The 18,056-nt window shown below is 39.2% G+C and overlaps 2 protein-coding genes across 5 annotated transcripts in view; one reads left to right on the forward strand and one right to left on the reverse strand.

The window, feature by feature from the left end:
- LOC141757140 (uncharacterized) overlaps window positions 1-7,508 on the forward strand; it is a 54,832-nt gene extending 47,324 nt beyond the window's left edge. For all 3 annotated transcript variants that reach the window (XM_074617420.1, XM_074617418.1, XM_074617419.1), the window contains 11 exons: window positions 424-571; window positions 656-760; window positions 1,218-1,370; window positions 1,496-1,663; window positions 1,841-2,014; window positions 3,308-3,397; window positions 3,526-3,609; window positions 4,067-4,185; window positions 4,793-4,901; window positions 5,165-5,328; window positions 5,999-7,508. In XM_074617420.1, the coding sequence (XP_074473521.1) occupies window positions 424-571; window positions 656-760; window positions 1,218-1,370; window positions 1,496-1,663; window positions 1,841-2,014; window positions 3,308-3,397; window positions 3,526-3,609; window positions 4,067-4,185; window positions 4,793-4,901; window positions 5,165-5,328; window positions 5,999-6,110 (1,426 nt within the window). In that variant the 3' untranslated portion in view covers window positions 6,111-7,508. The remainder of the gene's footprint in view (window positions 1-423; window positions 572-655; window positions 761-1,217; window positions 1,371-1,495; window positions 1,664-1,840; window positions 2,015-3,307; window positions 3,398-3,525; window positions 3,610-4,066; window positions 4,186-4,792; window positions 4,902-5,164; window positions 5,329-5,998) is intronic.
- Window positions 7,509-11,612: 4,104 nt separating this feature from the next.
- Window positions 11,613-18,056, reverse strand: part of rab27b (RAB27B, member RAS oncogene family) — a 46,905-nt gene continuing 40,461 nt past the window's right edge. For both annotated transcript variants that reach the window (XM_074617659.1, XM_074617660.1), the window contains exons 3-6: window positions 16,595-16,683; window positions 15,181-15,284; window positions 14,728-14,851; window positions 11,613-13,377 (exon numbers count right to left, since the gene is read on the reverse strand). In XM_074617659.1, the coding sequence (XP_074473760.1) occupies window positions 13,191-13,377; window positions 14,728-14,851; window positions 15,181-15,284; window positions 16,595-16,683 (504 nt within the window). In that variant the 3' untranslated portion in view covers window positions 11,613-13,190. The remainder of the gene's footprint in view (window positions 13,378-14,727; window positions 14,852-15,180; window positions 15,285-16,594; window positions 16,684-18,056) is intronic.

Genomic DNA, 18,056 nt, shown 5'->3' on the forward strand with positions numbered 1-18,056 from the left:
GTGGGTGTGGTTGAGTGTGATAGATTGGAAACCTTTAACCAGACGAGGTTGGTAAAACTATGCTTTTCAGCTAAAGGCTGGCCCACACTGCAGATTTTGAAAATGTGAGAGACCCCACACATAACGACATGTTAAATCGCGGCTTTGCTGACGATTGTCTTAACTTACTAAGTAAGTAACTTAACACTGAGATGAAAAGCATCGTTTGACTGGCTTTCTCTTTTGAAGTCTTTGAATTTGTAGTCTTTTTGCACTTGTTACCACGCTACCAAGTGATGTCACGGTGTACTGACCGCACCCTCAGTGCACTTATTCATTGCAGAAAGGTGAGAAAGAGATTCTTAACGTACTCAAAGTTGCCTTCACTCCTCTCTGTCATCTCAGTGTAAACGTCTGAAAACTGTACTCTGTCTCCCTGTGAAGGTTTGAGATGCGCGGCCTGCTGGTGAACAACGAGGACCTGCTGAGGACCAACACTCAGCTGAACAACGAGATGAAGAGGACGAGAGAGCAGATGATAGAGATGGAGAGAGAGAACCGAGAGATGGGCGAGAGATACAGAGAGATGGAGGTGTGAGCAGATGAATGGATGGATGGACTTATACTGTACTTATCCGTGTGTTTGCATTGCTGACTCTTTTCCTGTGCTTCACAGATTGAGGTGAAGGACGCCCGGGACGTGATGGTGGAGGCCAACACTCAGGAGTACGCCTTCAATTTTCTCCAGCAGTCTCTCAAAAACAAGATCCAGGATGCTGAGGTACACAGCAGCTCGAAAAAAACACTTTTTAATTTCCATCATCTCCAGACAAGCTGAGCTAGGAGGGAGTCTGCAGAACCGAATTTCATATTACCAAGCAGGGCGGTGCAATCCCGTGGGTCTGATGCATGTTCATTATGTCGAAGAAAATAACTCTGGATTCAGCTATTAGTGAATTTTGCAACTTTTAGGACATAAGGATTTAAATGAGGGCTATTTAAGTGTTCGTATTGGGAAGTTGATTTACCTAAAAAAACATTATCCTCTGATTTACAGACGTCTCTTTATACATTCATGGCTATGGACTCATTGGCGTTTACAGTCCAAAAAGGCGGCAGCGCTACCGCATCGCCATATAGCGGCCATTATATAAAAAACACCAGAGTTTCGCCTCTTTGCTTCTATACTCTTTGGCAGAGCTCTGAACTGTGTGTTTGTGTGTGTGTGTTGTGTTCAGGACAACCTGGAAAAGCAGACGCAGCATGCCCAGACGCTGTCTGAGAAGTTGTGGCTGACAGAGAGACAGCTGGAGGACCTGGAGGTCGACAGAGACACCAGCGACAAGAAGTCATCCGAACTCAACAACACCATCTTCAGACTGGAGACAGAGGTAGACAGAGATGCTTTCATTTGACCTTTACTGGGAACCGTCATTAAGAAAACAAATCCCTGCAGTTAAACCCAGGGAAGCACAAATATGTGTACCTACAAATGTATGTTTCTGTGTGTCTCCAGCTGGGTGAGGCCCTGCTGTTGACCACGCAGGCTTCAGCCGAGCTGAACCTGCAGCAGAAGCTGCGTGAGGACGGCGCGCAGAGGGTGGAGGAGCTGGAGGAGACTCTGCTGGAGAAGGAGCAGGAGGTGCAGAAACTGCAGCTCATCGTCAGCAGACTGCAGGGAGAGGTATGCTCACTTGTGTAATACTAATATATGTAATAATTTCACACTTGTAACATGCTTGTGAGGTATTCTAGCATCTTGGTTAGATAGAAAGAAAGCTGCTGCTTCTAAATAATAGCTGAGAACACCTTGGGTATGAATGCAGCCTCAGGATCTGTGTGTGTTTGTGTGTGTGTGCAGGTGTCTGGTAAGCTGATTGATAAGGAGCGGACGCTGGAGGACGAGATCCAGCTGAGAGAAAGGATCCAGCTGCAGTGTAAGCAAGCGGAGAGGACAGTGGAAGACCTCCACATGGAGCTGCAGAGCACCAACCAGGCCAAAGATGACCTGGCCAAACAAGTCAAACAGGCTCAGGTAAATCATTTGATAGTTGGAGTTTTTATGCTTCACCTAAAATAAATTATTAGATTATTTTTAAAGTAAATAAAAGTGGTATCAGATTTAAGGAATAAAGCTGGTGTGATTGTTGGCAAATCCCATGAAAAGACCAAAACCAACAATGTGGTGGTCAATCTCTCAATACTTTAGGACTTACCCTGTTTTTCAGCTCATTTGTTCCTACTTAAGACTGAAGTCATTATTTTTAGGCTGAATAATTTCCTAAAACATCTGGGCACTGTACTATTTAGCCAACATTATAGAAACAGGATGAAATCGTGCATTTGTTAGGGACTGTTTTCATCTGCGGATTAATACACATTCGGTGCTTTAGTACTATACTATTACTTTTTTAATGACTTTACCTGTATGGGATTTCAGACTGCTGACCAATCTTAAAAAAAAAAGTAGGGCTGTCAAAGTTAACACAATAATCACGCGTTAACGCAAATTTGTTATAACGACACTAATTTCTTTATCGCATTAATGCAACTTTGTGATTTTTAGATTGTAGCCAGCTCAGTTTTAAAGCTATAGTGAAGATATTGGTATGATAGGAAACTAGTAAAACCTAAGGAATCCATTGGTACCAACCATGTCATACTACAGAGCATTCTCCAGGGCAGCTCCTAGGCTTTGGAACTCCCTCCCACAACATATTAGAGACTCTGATTCCCTCACCCTATTTCAGTCCCGCCTCAAGACCCATCTCTTCTCCTCTGCCTACCTCCTGTTGATAAGAGTATTATATACTTGACAAATCTCCCTTTAAGGTACATTTTGAATAGATAAAAAAAATGTATGATTAATTTGCGATTAATCCCAATTAACTATGGACAATCATACGCTTAATTGTGATTAAATATCTTAATCTATTGACAGCCCTAAAAAAATGGCAAAAAAAAATTCCCTGAATGTTTCTTCCTTGAAGTGAACTCTTCCTATTTCCAGCTGTAGATCAAACAGTATCCACAGCGTGTTGGCATACATGACCTCATGATTCAAACAGAGATGTCCACTTGAATTAATCAGTCATGCAAACCATCAGAATTTGGGGTTAATGAGGTATTAATTATGCAAATCCTGTTTAGCAATCAGCGTGCTAATTCCATAATCCCAAATATTCATCATGTCGCTATTTCTGAAGATACTCAATCTGTGCCATTTCTAAATAGCCTGCTGAACCGACAGCTGACCTCAGATCACAAGCTGCCTGAAAAAAAGTTTAGTTTGGATGATGACTTATAGTTTCTGAACTCTTTTGAACAGGAGAAGATGATCGACCTGGAGAGCGATCTGGAGGAGCTGCATGACAGCGAGCAGAGATGGGCCGCCAAACACAAGAGAGCTATCGAACAGGTATGCACACTGGAAACAGGAAGTGAGCTAACGGAAAATGTTCTGTCATTTACTTAACATTTGTTCTATCATCGATTTGACGGACTTTGTTTGGCTGGTTATTAAGACATTTGTGTGTTTGCCGACAGACTGAGCAGCTGCAGCTGAAGTTGATTCAGGAGAAAGATCTGAACGACCAGCTGGAAACTGACAAGGTCGCCATGGAGAGACAGGTACTGTGTGTGTCACTTCTTCATGTTCTACATTTAACACAGTTAGACCCTCTTTCTCAATACATTTCTCCATCTCTCTGATATGATTGAAGTTTTTAGAAATTCAGAAAAAGATGAATTAACTGTTATTCATTTGTTTAAGCACAAAATAAAGACACATTTTCTTTTTTATAAGGATCCTTAAATTTGATTCTTATTATTATTGTAAAAATGTACTTGTCAGTGCCCTCTAGTGGACAAACTGTGTAATGGAGACACTGTTTCTAAACATATCTTTGACATTTGTGCACTGCAATTTCTTGTTACTTATTGGCAGACATATACACAGATATATCTGTGATAATCCAATGCGCCAATGAAGTTGTACATACTTGCATCAAACTGTACATACTTGCATCTTAATAATCAACAATAGTGGAACAAAAGTGAAAGCTAATCTCTCTCTCTCGGTGTGTAGCTGCGTGAGCTGCGTCTGGAGGTGGAGGAGCTTCATAGCTCCAGAGTTCAGGAGGATGTCATCTCCAGGGCGGAGGCCAGAGTCAAAGAGCTGGAGAACAGTCTGAGGGTCGAGGAAAGGTCAGTCACGTGACTTTTCTTAACAAACCTCTGTTATAACTTGTCTTTCTGCATTTTGAAATGCAAGCTGTACAGTTGATTTTAAATGTTTGGATCATAGCTTTGCTTCTGTTTCTGAACAGCCATTAGTTTCCTCTCAATTCTGTACAAAATGAAAAAGAATGATCAGACCATTGAAACTTGCTTGAGATGTGTAATCCATCTTGGCTAACATCAATCTGCACTTAAACTACATCACCAAACGCCACACATGCATCGTTGAGTGTGATGAATCACTCACCTCGAGCACATTTAAAAGTCTGTTAATTGAGTTTGATTTCAGAACGGCTGCTGAAACACGGCAGTGTAGTTTGCAAAACGGCGAGCTGTGATACAAACCAGGGGTTCTCAATCTTCACATTTTTCCAAGGACCCCCTCTTTATCATAACAATTACTCGTGATTGACAATCGTAATCAAGCATAATGCTTCTTACCATTTGTAAAACTTACAATCAATGTCCCCGGACCCCACATTGAGACTCACTGCTATAAACAACATGTAACCATAGCATAAACTGGCTGAAACAAATCCACAAGTATGTGCTAATGTGTGTGTGTTTTGTACAGGAACAAGTCTGTTCTGACCAACGCCATCAGTAAACTGGAGAGGAGGATCGTTGAGCTGAGCGATCAGATGGAGGAGGAACACAGGATAGCTACTGAGCAGAAAGACCTGGTAAAACACACACACACACACACACACACACACACACACACACACACAGTATTATAAAATAGTGTGATCGACTTGTTCCTGTACTAATATATGTATTTAAATTATTAGATACATAGCTAGCTAGAAAAATAGTCAAGGACATGTTTGAAATGTTTTTAAGCATGTGATAAGAAGTGTGTTTTCATATCTCAGTTGTTACGGATAACATGTCCGTCCAGTCCTGTCTGTCTAAACTAAGCGTGGCTTTGTGATCGGTCCTCCAGATGACCCAGAGGATGCGCTCTCTGAAGCGTCAGCTGAACGAGGCGGAGGAGGAGGCGAGCAGGAAGGATGGGCAGTACCGCCACACCCAGAGAGAGCTGGCCGAGGAGAGGGAGTTGAGCGGCCGGCTGCAGAGGCAGCTGCTCGACCAACACCTGCAGACAAAGTACGTCCACTAATACACACACACACAGAAATGGACAGGTCAGAAGGGACATTTTAAGAATCACTCACCTCCTTCAGACGTAAAAGTAACCATAAACAATCACTTTGTTATGGATCTTAATAGATTTTCATTTAGTGATGCATTATTTGGTAACATGGTGTGAAGCATCACTGTGGTTGCTATGGTTACCAGTGGTTAAACACCTGCCAACCATTACGAAATGTGTGTTTTTCATAGCTATGGCATTCAATTCCACTGGTTCCTTTGGTGGACAGTATAAAAGTAAACATGACAGGACACGGTATGAAAACAGTGTGACTCCACAGCTAGTCTACTCGATCCCCTAGTTCACAGCTTAACTTAAGCGCCAGGGTGCGCTCTCTTAAAGTAACAGTACACAATTACCAAAAAAAATGAATAAAATAGCCTGTTGTAGACATAAAATATTAAACTTACAGTCAAATTGAACTGAAAAAGTAATTACTTATTATGAGTGGTTAACTTAATATTCTAAAATTAAAAAGTTATAACTCCAATGTACAACTTCTATGAGTAAATAAGAAAACTTTGACAAAAATAACAAGCAAATCCTAGCCTCATACAACATGTTACATTATTCTCATAGCACAAAATAAACCACCACGTCTCTCTGTCACCATCTCCCTAACAGGCGTAACGAGACTCTGACATACCGTCAGACTCTGGATAACCTGAGGTTGGACCTGAGTGTCGACGACGAAGACGAGGATCGCCTACAAACAAACAATTACACCAAAGTCTAAACCCTCACACTACACACATTCTGTCATTACAAAACATGAAACAGGCTTTACACCGTGGTGACATGTGACATTTTTCTAAACCTGCCACCACCACTTTATTATAGTAATAGACAGGAGGCATCTGCAGGTTGCACCAGACTAAACCATTCTTCCAAAAAACTAAAAATGAAAGGCTAAATGCTACATGTGACCAAACCCAAAAGGCCACCAGGATCTTTTTCTTAACCAATCTTGTAATTTCCTATTAATAGAAAGTGTCCTGGAAAGAAAATGTAAAGACAAAGTTATTAGTTTTCCTTGAAAGATCTTCTCCATATATATATATTATAATATATATATATTATATATAATATATATATATATAATATATATTACGCATGTTTGCATATTCAGCTGACCTCCTTCGCACTGACTATAAATGTACAGGAGCTTGGTGCAGAGAGATGCTGACATACGTAAAGGGAAAACTTTCTAGTGACAATAGTGACACGATGAGGATTTGATAAAGGTGCCTTGTAGTTTTTAATGTGTTTTTGTAGTTGATGTTAAATTGAGCTTTAAACAACCTGAAGTATGTTTTTGGGAGTGTGAATTTTCTACATCATCCAGTTGCACAAAAGCGTTGTCGCCTTAAAGTCTGGACGGACACTTTTAACTCCGACAGGCTTCGCTTTGCAGCCTTTGTTTCTATTTGGTGACAGTTCTTTCATAAGGAGGGATTTTCCATGTTAGAAGCTATTTAGTTTAACATACAGTATGTAACATTCATCTGCAGTATTTGAACATATTCCACACTGGTTGTTGACATATTACATGGTAATGACACACAATATGATGTAACTGCAGAGGCGGGATCTTTGGCTGTGATTGCAGCGGTTTTTGATTCACACACAGAATCAATTAAGAGATTATTTATATTGAACAGGTTTTTAGTGTTTGTTGTTTTTATGATTCGAAGATTATTGAATTTTATGTTTTGAAAGTGCTTGTGGGGCGTAACGTAATTTTAGAGAATTAAATGTATGATTTCAGGTATTTTAGGGTTGGGGTTTGCTGCTTTATTGATGTAACTTACTGTGCCTCCCACATACAGTATCTGTTCATGAGATTAGATTTAAGGGTAGAAGAAATTTAGTGTCAGAACAAGACAAAAAAAAAGAAAATCTCGCTTCACACTCTGCGTTAATCTGCATCTTTAATTGTATTTTATCTAAATTCACTCAAATCACACAAAATTAAAAAAAAAAAAAAGTGTTTACTGAAAATACAGCTTTTAAATATTTAAAAGTGTAACAGCTGAGACGTTTTATCTCTCAGAAGTCAAATAAATGTCTAACTACACTTTAGATCCAAGATGTGTGTTAATGCAAAGTGTGGAAGACGCAAAAAAAACAATAAGTTTATATTCTATGTGGTTTTCTGTACCATCTGGTAAATGTTCTGTATGCTCTTATTTTGGAGGAAATAACTTATTCCTTTTTCAAAAGAAAACTAAGCGCAGAGACAGAAACAACCATGGCTGGGTTGTTAAATTCAAATCATCAGTAGAAAATATTGACTATGGCCAAAAAGTTCATCAGTACTTTAATTTGAAAGAAAACTCACTTCCTCCTTTTCATTGAGTTTTGAGTTAACTGAACCCAGCCCTGTTCTAACAGTCCTCTGCATGTTCCCTGCTTGTAGGACTTCCGTCATAAATGCATTAAGCTAATATACAGATACAGTTTGGATTCTCTGTTATGTTTACATTTGTTGGTATTTTGCGTCTTTGGAAACAGAAATCACATGGTTTCATATTTGAGCTGTTGGAAATTTGCGATACAGCATCACAGATATGTAAAAAGAAATAGATTTCATTGACTTATTTTTGTAACTTCACTTGATATTCTACTGGTTCTGCTGTTCTCGGGTATTTATTTTTCACATTCTCTGTTGGTGAGAAGTTTCTGAGTACAAAATGCAAATAAATTCTTCTCCACTGTGATATCTTGGTGTTCGCGTGCTTTTTTTTTAGGAAAAATCTGTTTTACAAACGTCAATATTTAAAATCGCTGTTAATGATATACTATTTTGCCAATTTTATGGTATACTAAACTATGACTTTTTGTGACGTACTATACTATGACTTTTTATTCGGGCTGTCAGTCAATTAAAATATTTAATCGCATGATTGTCCACGATTAATCGCAAATTAATCACACATTTTTTATCTGTTCAAAATGTACCTTGGGAGATTTGTCAAGTATTTAATACTCTTATCAACATGGGAGTGGACAAATATGCTGCTTTATGTAAATATATGTGTTAATATTATCAGACTCTTCTAGAGGGTTTTCGACAATCAAAGAATTTAAAATGTCTTAACTTATCTTATCTGCATCAAACCAAAACCAAAGCAGACGCTTCTTGGAAAAAAAACAAGGTTTAAAACAAACACAGATTTATTTGCAGCTCTGACATCAGAAACATTAAACGCATCACAGGTCATTTCATTCTCATTGTGTCAAACATGCTGACGGTGCAACAAACCCAACAAACACACACAGGCATCGATACACGCAGTGAAAACTGAAGAAACGTGTACAAACCGCAGGCATCGGGGAGAATTCACACACGGAGGATTTCCAAAAATAAAAGCTCTTAGAGGTACTTGGATTGATTAGTTGTTTTGATATATCGGGCACAAAAACATCACGACTTCTGGTCTCTTTTGCCTCTGCTTTGTAATCTATAATCAATAAATGCATGAAAATATTCAGTAGCTCACAAACTTTACAGAGGATCAGACAAAAGAGTTAATAACAGGCACAACATGACTCTGAAAACAGTGTAAACTTTTTAAAGTGAATTCAAAAACTTCAAAAATGTAAGACTTATGGAAGAGATGCTTCAAGAAAAACATGATTCAAAACAGCAAAAGTAAATGTCAGATATACCGGTGGCACAACTGAATACTGAATTGAAGCAAAAAGGCATCAAATGACAAACATATTCTAAAAATTGAAATTAAACTTGAGAAAATATAATAAGCAACATAAGAAGGAAGGCTCAGATAAAAGCTGACAAATTGGTTCGGAAGATTGTCACAATAAAGGCATTATCTATTCATCTAGAGGTGAGGCGCACTGGAAATCTGGACACAAAGTCTCAAATAGTAAAAAAAAAAAAACGCCTAAAAAATTGATTGATGCTTTTTATGAGTTAATTTTGTGTCCTTGCTTTATTTGAGCGTAGGTGTCGGGTAGATCAAGGATTAATTTTTGTGTTTCATTAAAATTAATGAATTACTAGCTTGCCAGTCATCTTGATAAAAAAGGCTGCATTACATTTATAGACGAGTCATTTCTTTCTAAGTCATAATTTAACTGTTTCACGAAACTTTTACCGAAAACTTTTAAAAAACTGAGAAAACGTTAAACACCTGATTGGTGGCGTTAAAGAGATTAACACTTTGTAAGCCTTACGACTTTAAAAGATGACATTTTAAAGCTGCAATAATCAATATCTTATAATAATGGATTGTGAAAGGTGACACCCATAGTGCGCATAGTGGGGAAAATGCCGCATGATACAGAGCTTTTTAGCCTCTTTTAGCTCGTTATTTTGGTTTTTACGGCACATTTAATGTACGATTCACTCATCAACCCGCTTTCCAGCAGCAGACAAAGTTAGCAACTAACTGGTGACATGAGTGGAACATTTAGCAGCTAAAGAGCCAAGTATTTTATCAGGTGTTGGTGGAGACCAAAATAGAGCTAAAATGAGAGTGAACATTAATAAAGTTGGTCTTAACGTCATTACTACATCAACGAGCGCTTGAGCAACACTTCAACGGCGGCGACTGCGACAGTGTAATAATGTAGTTTTGTTGCTTTTGTCGCTCCTAGTGTGAATATAAATTAAGTCTTAAAGATACAATTCTACTGAAATACAACTTGTTTAACTTTAACAGGACTCTCTTCATGACTGAATGTTGGAGCAAAGGAAACAAACAAAATAAACCTGTGTTAAGACGATTTCACTAAGCTGCTTCTGTAAGTGTTTAGAAATATGTAACCTGACATGATTATTAAGACCAACACTAAAGTAAAAACCTATCTACCTACCTAAAACCCATCAGTAAGCCATTGATCAGCTGAAACAAACAAACCAAACTTATAGAAATACAGTATTTTCTGGGACCTTTACAGCAATTATGGGAGAGAATATTAAGTGAACCAGCTCCTTATGTCTTTATCGTCAGCAAATTAATATTTCGATAAAGTAAAATGGAACAGTGGTGCGTGTTTAATATGGCACTGAGATCAGCCTTTTGGCAGGCGACTTTGTTAGGCTTTTAAACAAAAAAACAAACAAAATAAAAACATTTTTTTTTTTTATTTTTGAAGGCAGTTTTTCTTCAAATGAACAACAGCATGAGGTTTGGATTTGTTGAAAACAAACGCTTGTTTGTGGTGTTTCCTTTTTTTATTTGGCACACTGGTAGATATAGGTGACAAGAGGTGAATCCAAAGCTCTATGACTCTTTAACCTAGGATTTTTTTTTATGGATCCAGCGAACACAATACAAAAAATATGACTGTAATTTAATCAAATATTGAAATTCAAAATGTTATTATCTTTCAAATGACCACAGCAGTGGTTTGCCATTAATAAGCCACAGTCAAAGTACACTTAACATTACCGCTGACCCATTTGGCAGCCCCTGGTTTCAGTACACTTTGAAAACCAACCTGTAGTAATCCTACATTATGCAGCTGTGAGTTGGGACTGCTGTGTAAAATCTCCCCTTGGCTCACTGAAGGACAAAATAAGGATTTAGCTGCCAGCAGGTGGCAAGCAAAAAGATAATTTCCCTCGTTTCTGGTGCACCTCAACTTGGCTCAAGATTTTTCATGAAGTAAGGCAGATCAAGGTGTTACTTGATGTAAGGGAAACTGTTGAGTTGCACTTAAAACAAAAGAAATCATCTTGGACTCGAAGCTGAATGAATTTTTTGGGGGGTAAATTTACATCGAAATGGCTTCTAAAGACGGATGTTTTTTTTGCTGTGCTCAAGCGTAGTGTCACGGTACAAAACATGCAGCCTTTTGAACTGAACTCAGTGGAATGTAGTTTCAATATGCTGTGATTTCATAGGGTTTTCTGCACAGCAGCTGTTATATGGTCTGGTATGCAATGAAAAAAAACAATATAGTGTTAAGCAACAAAATACAACAAAAAGTTGATCCACAGTAACTTCAAGTGTTGAACCAAAAAAAGTCTTAAACAACTTCTACTGTACTTCAAGAGTTTATAATAGTGTATTTTCTTCATGTTAGAGACACGTTTTGTTGATATATTTATAACTTGTGGGTTAATTTGAAAGCTTAAGAGCACTAGAGCAATGAAAAAACAAATATGAAAGCAGATTATTTTCCCTTGACGGATATGAAAGAAGAAAAAAAAAATGTGTGAGATGTGAAGGATATAACAAAAAATTAGACAACAGAAATAATAATCTATGTTTTACATTTCTTTTAATATAAATAATTGGTCACTTTATATTCTAACAACATTGGTCATGTATGGGGCCTTAAAGCGGTATTTCACTTTGTCGGATTATCTGTTAGGAAGAGATGAGAGGTCAACATGGAAAATCAGCTGCCCTGAAAGGCTGACGTCACCATAATGATGCGGATATAATCATCCTCTCCACTCATAAACTCAATTAACTTTTATTTCAATGCATTTATGTTGACTTACATACCATGTTTGTTTTAGCTGTAAATAGCCACTATCTTTTTTAGGCTATAGATTACAATTATTTAATTTTCTGTAAGCAAATTAGAGTGACATTGAGTCCCCAGAGCATCTGATATTTGTTGTATCTCAAACTTCCACAGAGATTAAAGTCTGTTCCGCCACAGTGGAATAACGCTTTAAAAGCCAAGGCAGTAGATCAGTTTGGAACAACATGTCTATCCTGGTCTAGGACACTCTATTAAGGATATACATAGGCTTTTTTTGTTCTCCATTTCACATGCCATGCTGTACCCATATTCGTCCTACAATACGAATGTTGTGTGTCTGTTGATCCGTTAAGTTTTCAAAATGAACGGTTCAAAGTAAGGCTGGGAAATAGATGTAAAAGTATCCAAAATATCCAAACAGTGCTATTTCTAATCAATCATATGGCATTCCTGTACGAACGGACATTTATTCCAAGTATTATTTTTAAATGAGTGCCAACAAAAAAATACATATCCTAAAGTTAGTTGTAGAAGCTAACAAGCTGACTTTAGCTTAAACAACATAATCAATTAGCTCACTCAGGTGTCAAAGACCTCCACCATGAAAGCATTGGCCAACTATATTAAAGACAATTTGGTGCATTCTTAGCAAACGTTTTGCATTCTTGAACGAGACAAAACTGCTTGAAAACACTGAAAAAATGACCATACGTGGCTAATATGGGTACAGCATCGAAGACGGTCTGAAACGGGGGAAAAAATTTTTTTTTGACAGTTGCTCACCCCGATCCAGGAGGAAAAGCTTCAGGAGAGGACCGTGACTTAATTTACATGGACACAGCTTAGTGTTAAACTCTTTAATGGCCCAGATCAAGCTGTCGTCAAGTGTCTTTCTGCACGTTTAGGTTCATTTAAATCATTCAAACCACTTGCGAACAGAGCAACTGGGAGCGTGCAGAGCTTAATTCCCAGGCTGCATGTTTTAAACGAGGCACAATATGTGTCTGACAGTGATGAAACTGTCCCCTCCTGTTTTAATTTCCTCCTAAACAGAGCTCAAAGGCAGACAGGCTGAGACTGTATTACCTTGAATATCCACTAGAGGGGGGACAAGGTTGTTTCATTGCCCTATGGCAGACAGTTTGAGGAGAAAGAAGAATAAAGGGGGGGAAGAGAAAGAAAAGAGCAGAAGATGGTTAAAGGTTAATATTAGAGAGAAGAGAGTGAACAGGAGAAGATGAAGAGACATGCAATCAAAGATGACAGATAAGGTGAAAGAAGTAGGGAATGTGGCGAGTAGAGAGGACAGACAACAGAGGAGCACTGACTGGTCGTTTTCCTTCTTGATCTAGCATGCACATTTCTTCTCGTTGGGCTGCGCGTCGCCGAGCTTCGTGGCCCCGTTCCCATTGGCCGGCTCGGCAGGCGGTTTGTCGACGCACTGCTCCATCCTCTTCATGACCAGGTCCAACAGCGTTATCACCGCCTTGTCCACCTCCGATCCTGTCGCTGCACTCGTCTCAAAGTACGGGATTCTGTGGCCAATAAGAACAGAGGTAAGCGTATTTGTTTAAAATGATTTATGACCATTTTCCAATTAATTCCAATAGTTTTTTTAATCTATTTCAATTGGATTTTTTAGGAGAACACAGGAGACGTTTCAGTTGGTTGCAATCTGCAACCTCACCGCTAGATGTCACTAGATCCTTCACACTGCACCTTTAACTTACAGTATGTGACGTTCATACTGGACTTTAGCCCCTGAACATTTCTAAGATTCCCCAGATTTTAAAACAATTTTGTTTTACTTCCTGGAACAGAATTTTTGTTGCCAGGCAACATCAGTCCGAGGTCTTAGCTGGCTGGAATGACACCAGGAAACGATTTCTACCTCGTCCAACAGGAAGTCCTTTGTGTTGAGATATTGTTAAGACATCAACATGAGTCATGTACTGCTTATCTGTAATGTTGTGTCTTGTCTGTCTGCCTGTCTTACAGGTAGCCTGCTCTTAATGAAATGCCTACTCTTTACTGTGTAAGTATGTAAAGTGCGACACATTATAATAGATAACAGATTTATAATATGATATAATAAAATATGTGAATGAATGATATATGACCTGTTCAGGGTTCACAACCCTCTAAGGATAAGCGGTTATAGACAATTGATGGATAGATGAATGGAAAGAAGAAGAAAAAGAAAAAGAAGAAGAAGAAGAAAAACAAGAAGAAAAACAAGAAGAAGAAAAACAAGAAGAAGAAGAAAAACAAGAAGAAGAAAAACAAGAAGAAGAATTCATAGACAAATGGATAAAATATGGACGTAGTCTCTTTGTGACATCACTAAAGAGCAGACAGCTAGCAACCTCGTACAGCAACCACCTGCCACTCAAAGCGGCCACGCCCTCAATTATGCTTAACTTTAAGCCTTAACATAAGTTAGACGGATGAGTTCTCCGGTTTCAAAATCTGTTAAGACTTTTTTTTTTAGTGTGGGCCAGCCTTTAGATGTAAATGATTCCATTATTTAAGGGCGAAAACAGCAACTCCAAAGTCCCAAACATCCAGTAGACACAGGTGAGCTAACCAGAGAGACTTTAAATTATATGGATTCAATTAAGCAATGTACTCAGGGGGTAATAACTACAATTTGACATTTAATTCTAAACACCACGGGTGGACAATGATAGGCCAACACTGGGGTAATGGAGTCTTGAGTGAAAGTGAAAAGGGCAGAACCGTGATGGACTGCTTTTATCCTGTAAACATATTGCACACTAAATTGAGAAACATTAATGTTCAGTATTCTTAATACTCCAGTGATCCTTACTCCAAATAAAAAAAAAACACCTGCACTAAATATTGCACATGAAAAACAAACCTACCCGTATTTATCAGCCAGCTCCTTGGCCTGTTTCTCCTGAACCTCCCGCTGGTCGTTCAGGTCCGCCTTGTTTCCTACCAACACGATATCTGGATTCTCACAGTAGGCATTGGCCTGTAGCTGACCTGGAAATGAATACACATAAACAGCAAAACAATGAGATGTGCAAATGTGAAACAGAAAAACTGGATCTTTGCACAGCTGAATGTGTGCTGAAAGGCGTATCAGGAGATTCAATAAAAGAGAAAAACGAATAGTTTAGCAAATAGCTTTGCTTAGTGCTGGTTTATTTTATGCTTCCTTCATATCTTCATCAGGCATCTATAATTTATGTGCAAATATAATGAAAGATTTAATGTCCCCTGTATGGTTTTTAACCACGTGTGGCACTAGAAAAAGCTAAAACAATGCAGATTTCTAAACATATAAAGAAAACGTAACGTTAATAACATACTCATCCAGTTTCTGACGTTGAGGAAGCTCTGCTGGCTGGTGAGATCAAACATCAGCAGGAACCCCATAGCGTCCCTGAAGAACGCCGTTGTCAGGCTGCGGAACCTGGAACACACACCAAAAGAAATTAAGAACACCACAGTTGAGATTTAGGGTGCTTTCACATCAGGGACCTGGGCCCGGATCCGAGTACACTTGTCCCCAAAGGTCCAGTTCGTTTGATAAGTGTGAACGCTCCGTACCATACATGGGCAGGGTTCTTTATTCGTCATAACCCCGCTGTGTAAAGGCCTTTAATTGAGGGAAATGTGCAAAGGGTAGATATTGTGTGCTGCTGTTTGTATCCACAACAGTTGGTAATGTATGTTCAGGGGCATGCTGGGGCTTCTGGGTGTGACACCAGCGAGGAACATAACTTAAGTAAACTTTACATACCATTCAGTAAATATGTAATACGCAAACAAATCGGAATAAAGCAGCAGATATCAGGGTGTTTCCACCGCAAACAGTCTGACGAACTGATCACACAGGTCCGCTGGAATAAGATCAGTTTTATGAAAATAAGAATATGTCCTGTTACACTGAGCTGAAGAAATGAAGTTAGAATTATGTAACTAACACTGACTCATCCCGCAATGAGTCACCGGGCCTTTATAAACAGATTCAACAGATCGAGGCCAGTTCCAATTAAAGACGACACACACTCGTACGCGCATACATGATTGACGGATGCTGTATATACACAAGCAATGAGGCACGTAAACAAAGATACTGATCTGTTGTTCCTCCCTCAGTGTGATTACACATGATTGATTTCAGCAATTAGCTTTATCATGATACAGTCTTTGTCATAACTGGATTTGCCATTACTGAAATGTAGCGTTGAAGTGAAAGGCATCTTTCTCTTAGTTTCCAGCTAAATCCAACAAGTCAAAGTGTGTGACGGTATAGCCACAATGTAATATGAGACATTTTAAAGCCCGAGTGGAGAAATGAGATGATATATTGCCTGTCAATTATGGAATCAATCAGCAGACCAAAACTCATTTTTAAGTCTACTTTTTGGCATTTCTGCTTTATAGATTGTGAAAGCTTGAAGAGAGACAGGAAAGGCAGCAAAATGCTCAGGCTAGAATCAAACCCGGATCGCCGGGAAAGACTCAGCCTTGATACATGGGGCACATGCAAAATAGATTATTCTACATCTAGATTATATAAGAGAGGAAAGAGCAGACAGGGTTGACTAGCCCTGCTGTATATTTATATCTGTAGCTATACTATACATGTTGGTAAAGGTAACTGTGAGCAGTTTGGGAAAGTGGACTCAGTATAGAGGTATGTACACAACCAAAAACTAAACTGTAATTGTTATGATGGAAGAAAAGAAACCCAGTCCAGTGTGATGAGCAGCCCACCTCTCCTGTCCAGCTGTGTCCCAGAGCTGGAGGTGAACCTTGAAGGTTTTCCCTGCGGTCGCCCCATTGGGGCTGGACGCTGTGTACACCTGAGGAGACAGAAACAACACTAGTTTAGTTTTTATCCATCAGACACAATAAACAAAAAATGAGAGAATAGTGTAACCTTCATGAAGGTATGGATATATTGCAGTTCTAGGAATTAGTTTTAACTAATAAGAACTAATATACTGGCGTCTGCATGTAAAATATATAGTTGAAGAAATGGAGCAAATTGCAACCACACCACTTGATGCCAACAAATCCTACACACTGTCCCTTTAAAATGTAGATAAAAGACAAAGCCATCAATTTTTATTTCAATGACCCTTGTGTTGCCGACGCAGAGGTTTGACCCTTCACTCAACACTCTACATTGACCGATCAAATACACGCAAGAAGGGCTGATAAGACTCCATTCTGAACTCTCCGTTTGCTGACAAGGCTATATCTGGACGTGAAGCCATGAAAGTGAACTGAACAGTGTGTATTCTACTTTGTTCAGTCTGTCCTACCTGCTGGGTAGCTAACTCTAACTAGTTAGCTGTCTGCAGATATCAGGCAACACAAACAGCAGGAGCAGCTGTCAGCTTTCTGCTGAAACTGATAATGAAACTGGATGTCTGGTTCTGACAGTCCATGGCTGTTTTGGATAACCTGCATTTGTTTCAATCACCTTTTTTAGTCTTGCATTTTGCAGGAAAAAAAAATTGATTTAAAATTGTGAATCATCCCTGAGCTTGAAAAAAGAAGTTGATCATCCACCACCAACGCAGCTCTTTGTGTCTTTTAACACAGCGCGGGATGTTCTCACCTCTCCACTGCTTTAGTGTCGTGAATATCTCCGCAGGTCTGACTAATGGTGATCTGGACGGTGATCTGGACTCTGTAATGAGGAACTCTGTGCTGCAGCTGGTTGTGTTTGTGGCTCTGCAGGAAGCCTCGGGCGTCATTCACACCTCTCACTCTCCCAGATGAGACGTTCCCCTTTTAAAGCTGCGTTCACACAGATCACGCTCAGAGCAGTTAGATGAACTCTAGAGTGCTTTTTAGTTCAGTTTTGCAGCGGGCTGGTCACTACCGGAGGCCCCGTTTGGAGTCTGAGCTGAAGGAGTTTCTGGTGGACCTGCATGATTTTGTCAGATTTTGATCTGGCCCAATGGCACCGATGACAAGCATTAAGAATAACTATGCAGAAATAGCCAATCCTCTCGTTGATGGTGTTGTTTAGGCTCACACCAGATCGGGCGTTGTGGTGATTCACCACAAGTTTAACTTCTAAAAGTGGATTCTGTTTCTAGTTTTCCGCCGCAGGCCGCTGCGTTTATTGTTGTTTTATGCACCCGGCTCCAGCCCAAACGCACTGCCCCCATTCAAAATGAATGGGAGGACTTGCATTTTCGCTGCACCGCCGAATCTGGTG

Source organism: Sebastes fasciatus, chromosome 19 (genome assembly GCF_043250625.1).
Source record: "Sebastes fasciatus isolate fSebFas1 chromosome 19, fSebFas1.pri, whole genome shotgun sequence".
NCBI lineage: Eukaryota > Metazoa > Chordata > Actinopteri > Perciformes > Sebastidae > Sebastes > Sebastes fasciatus.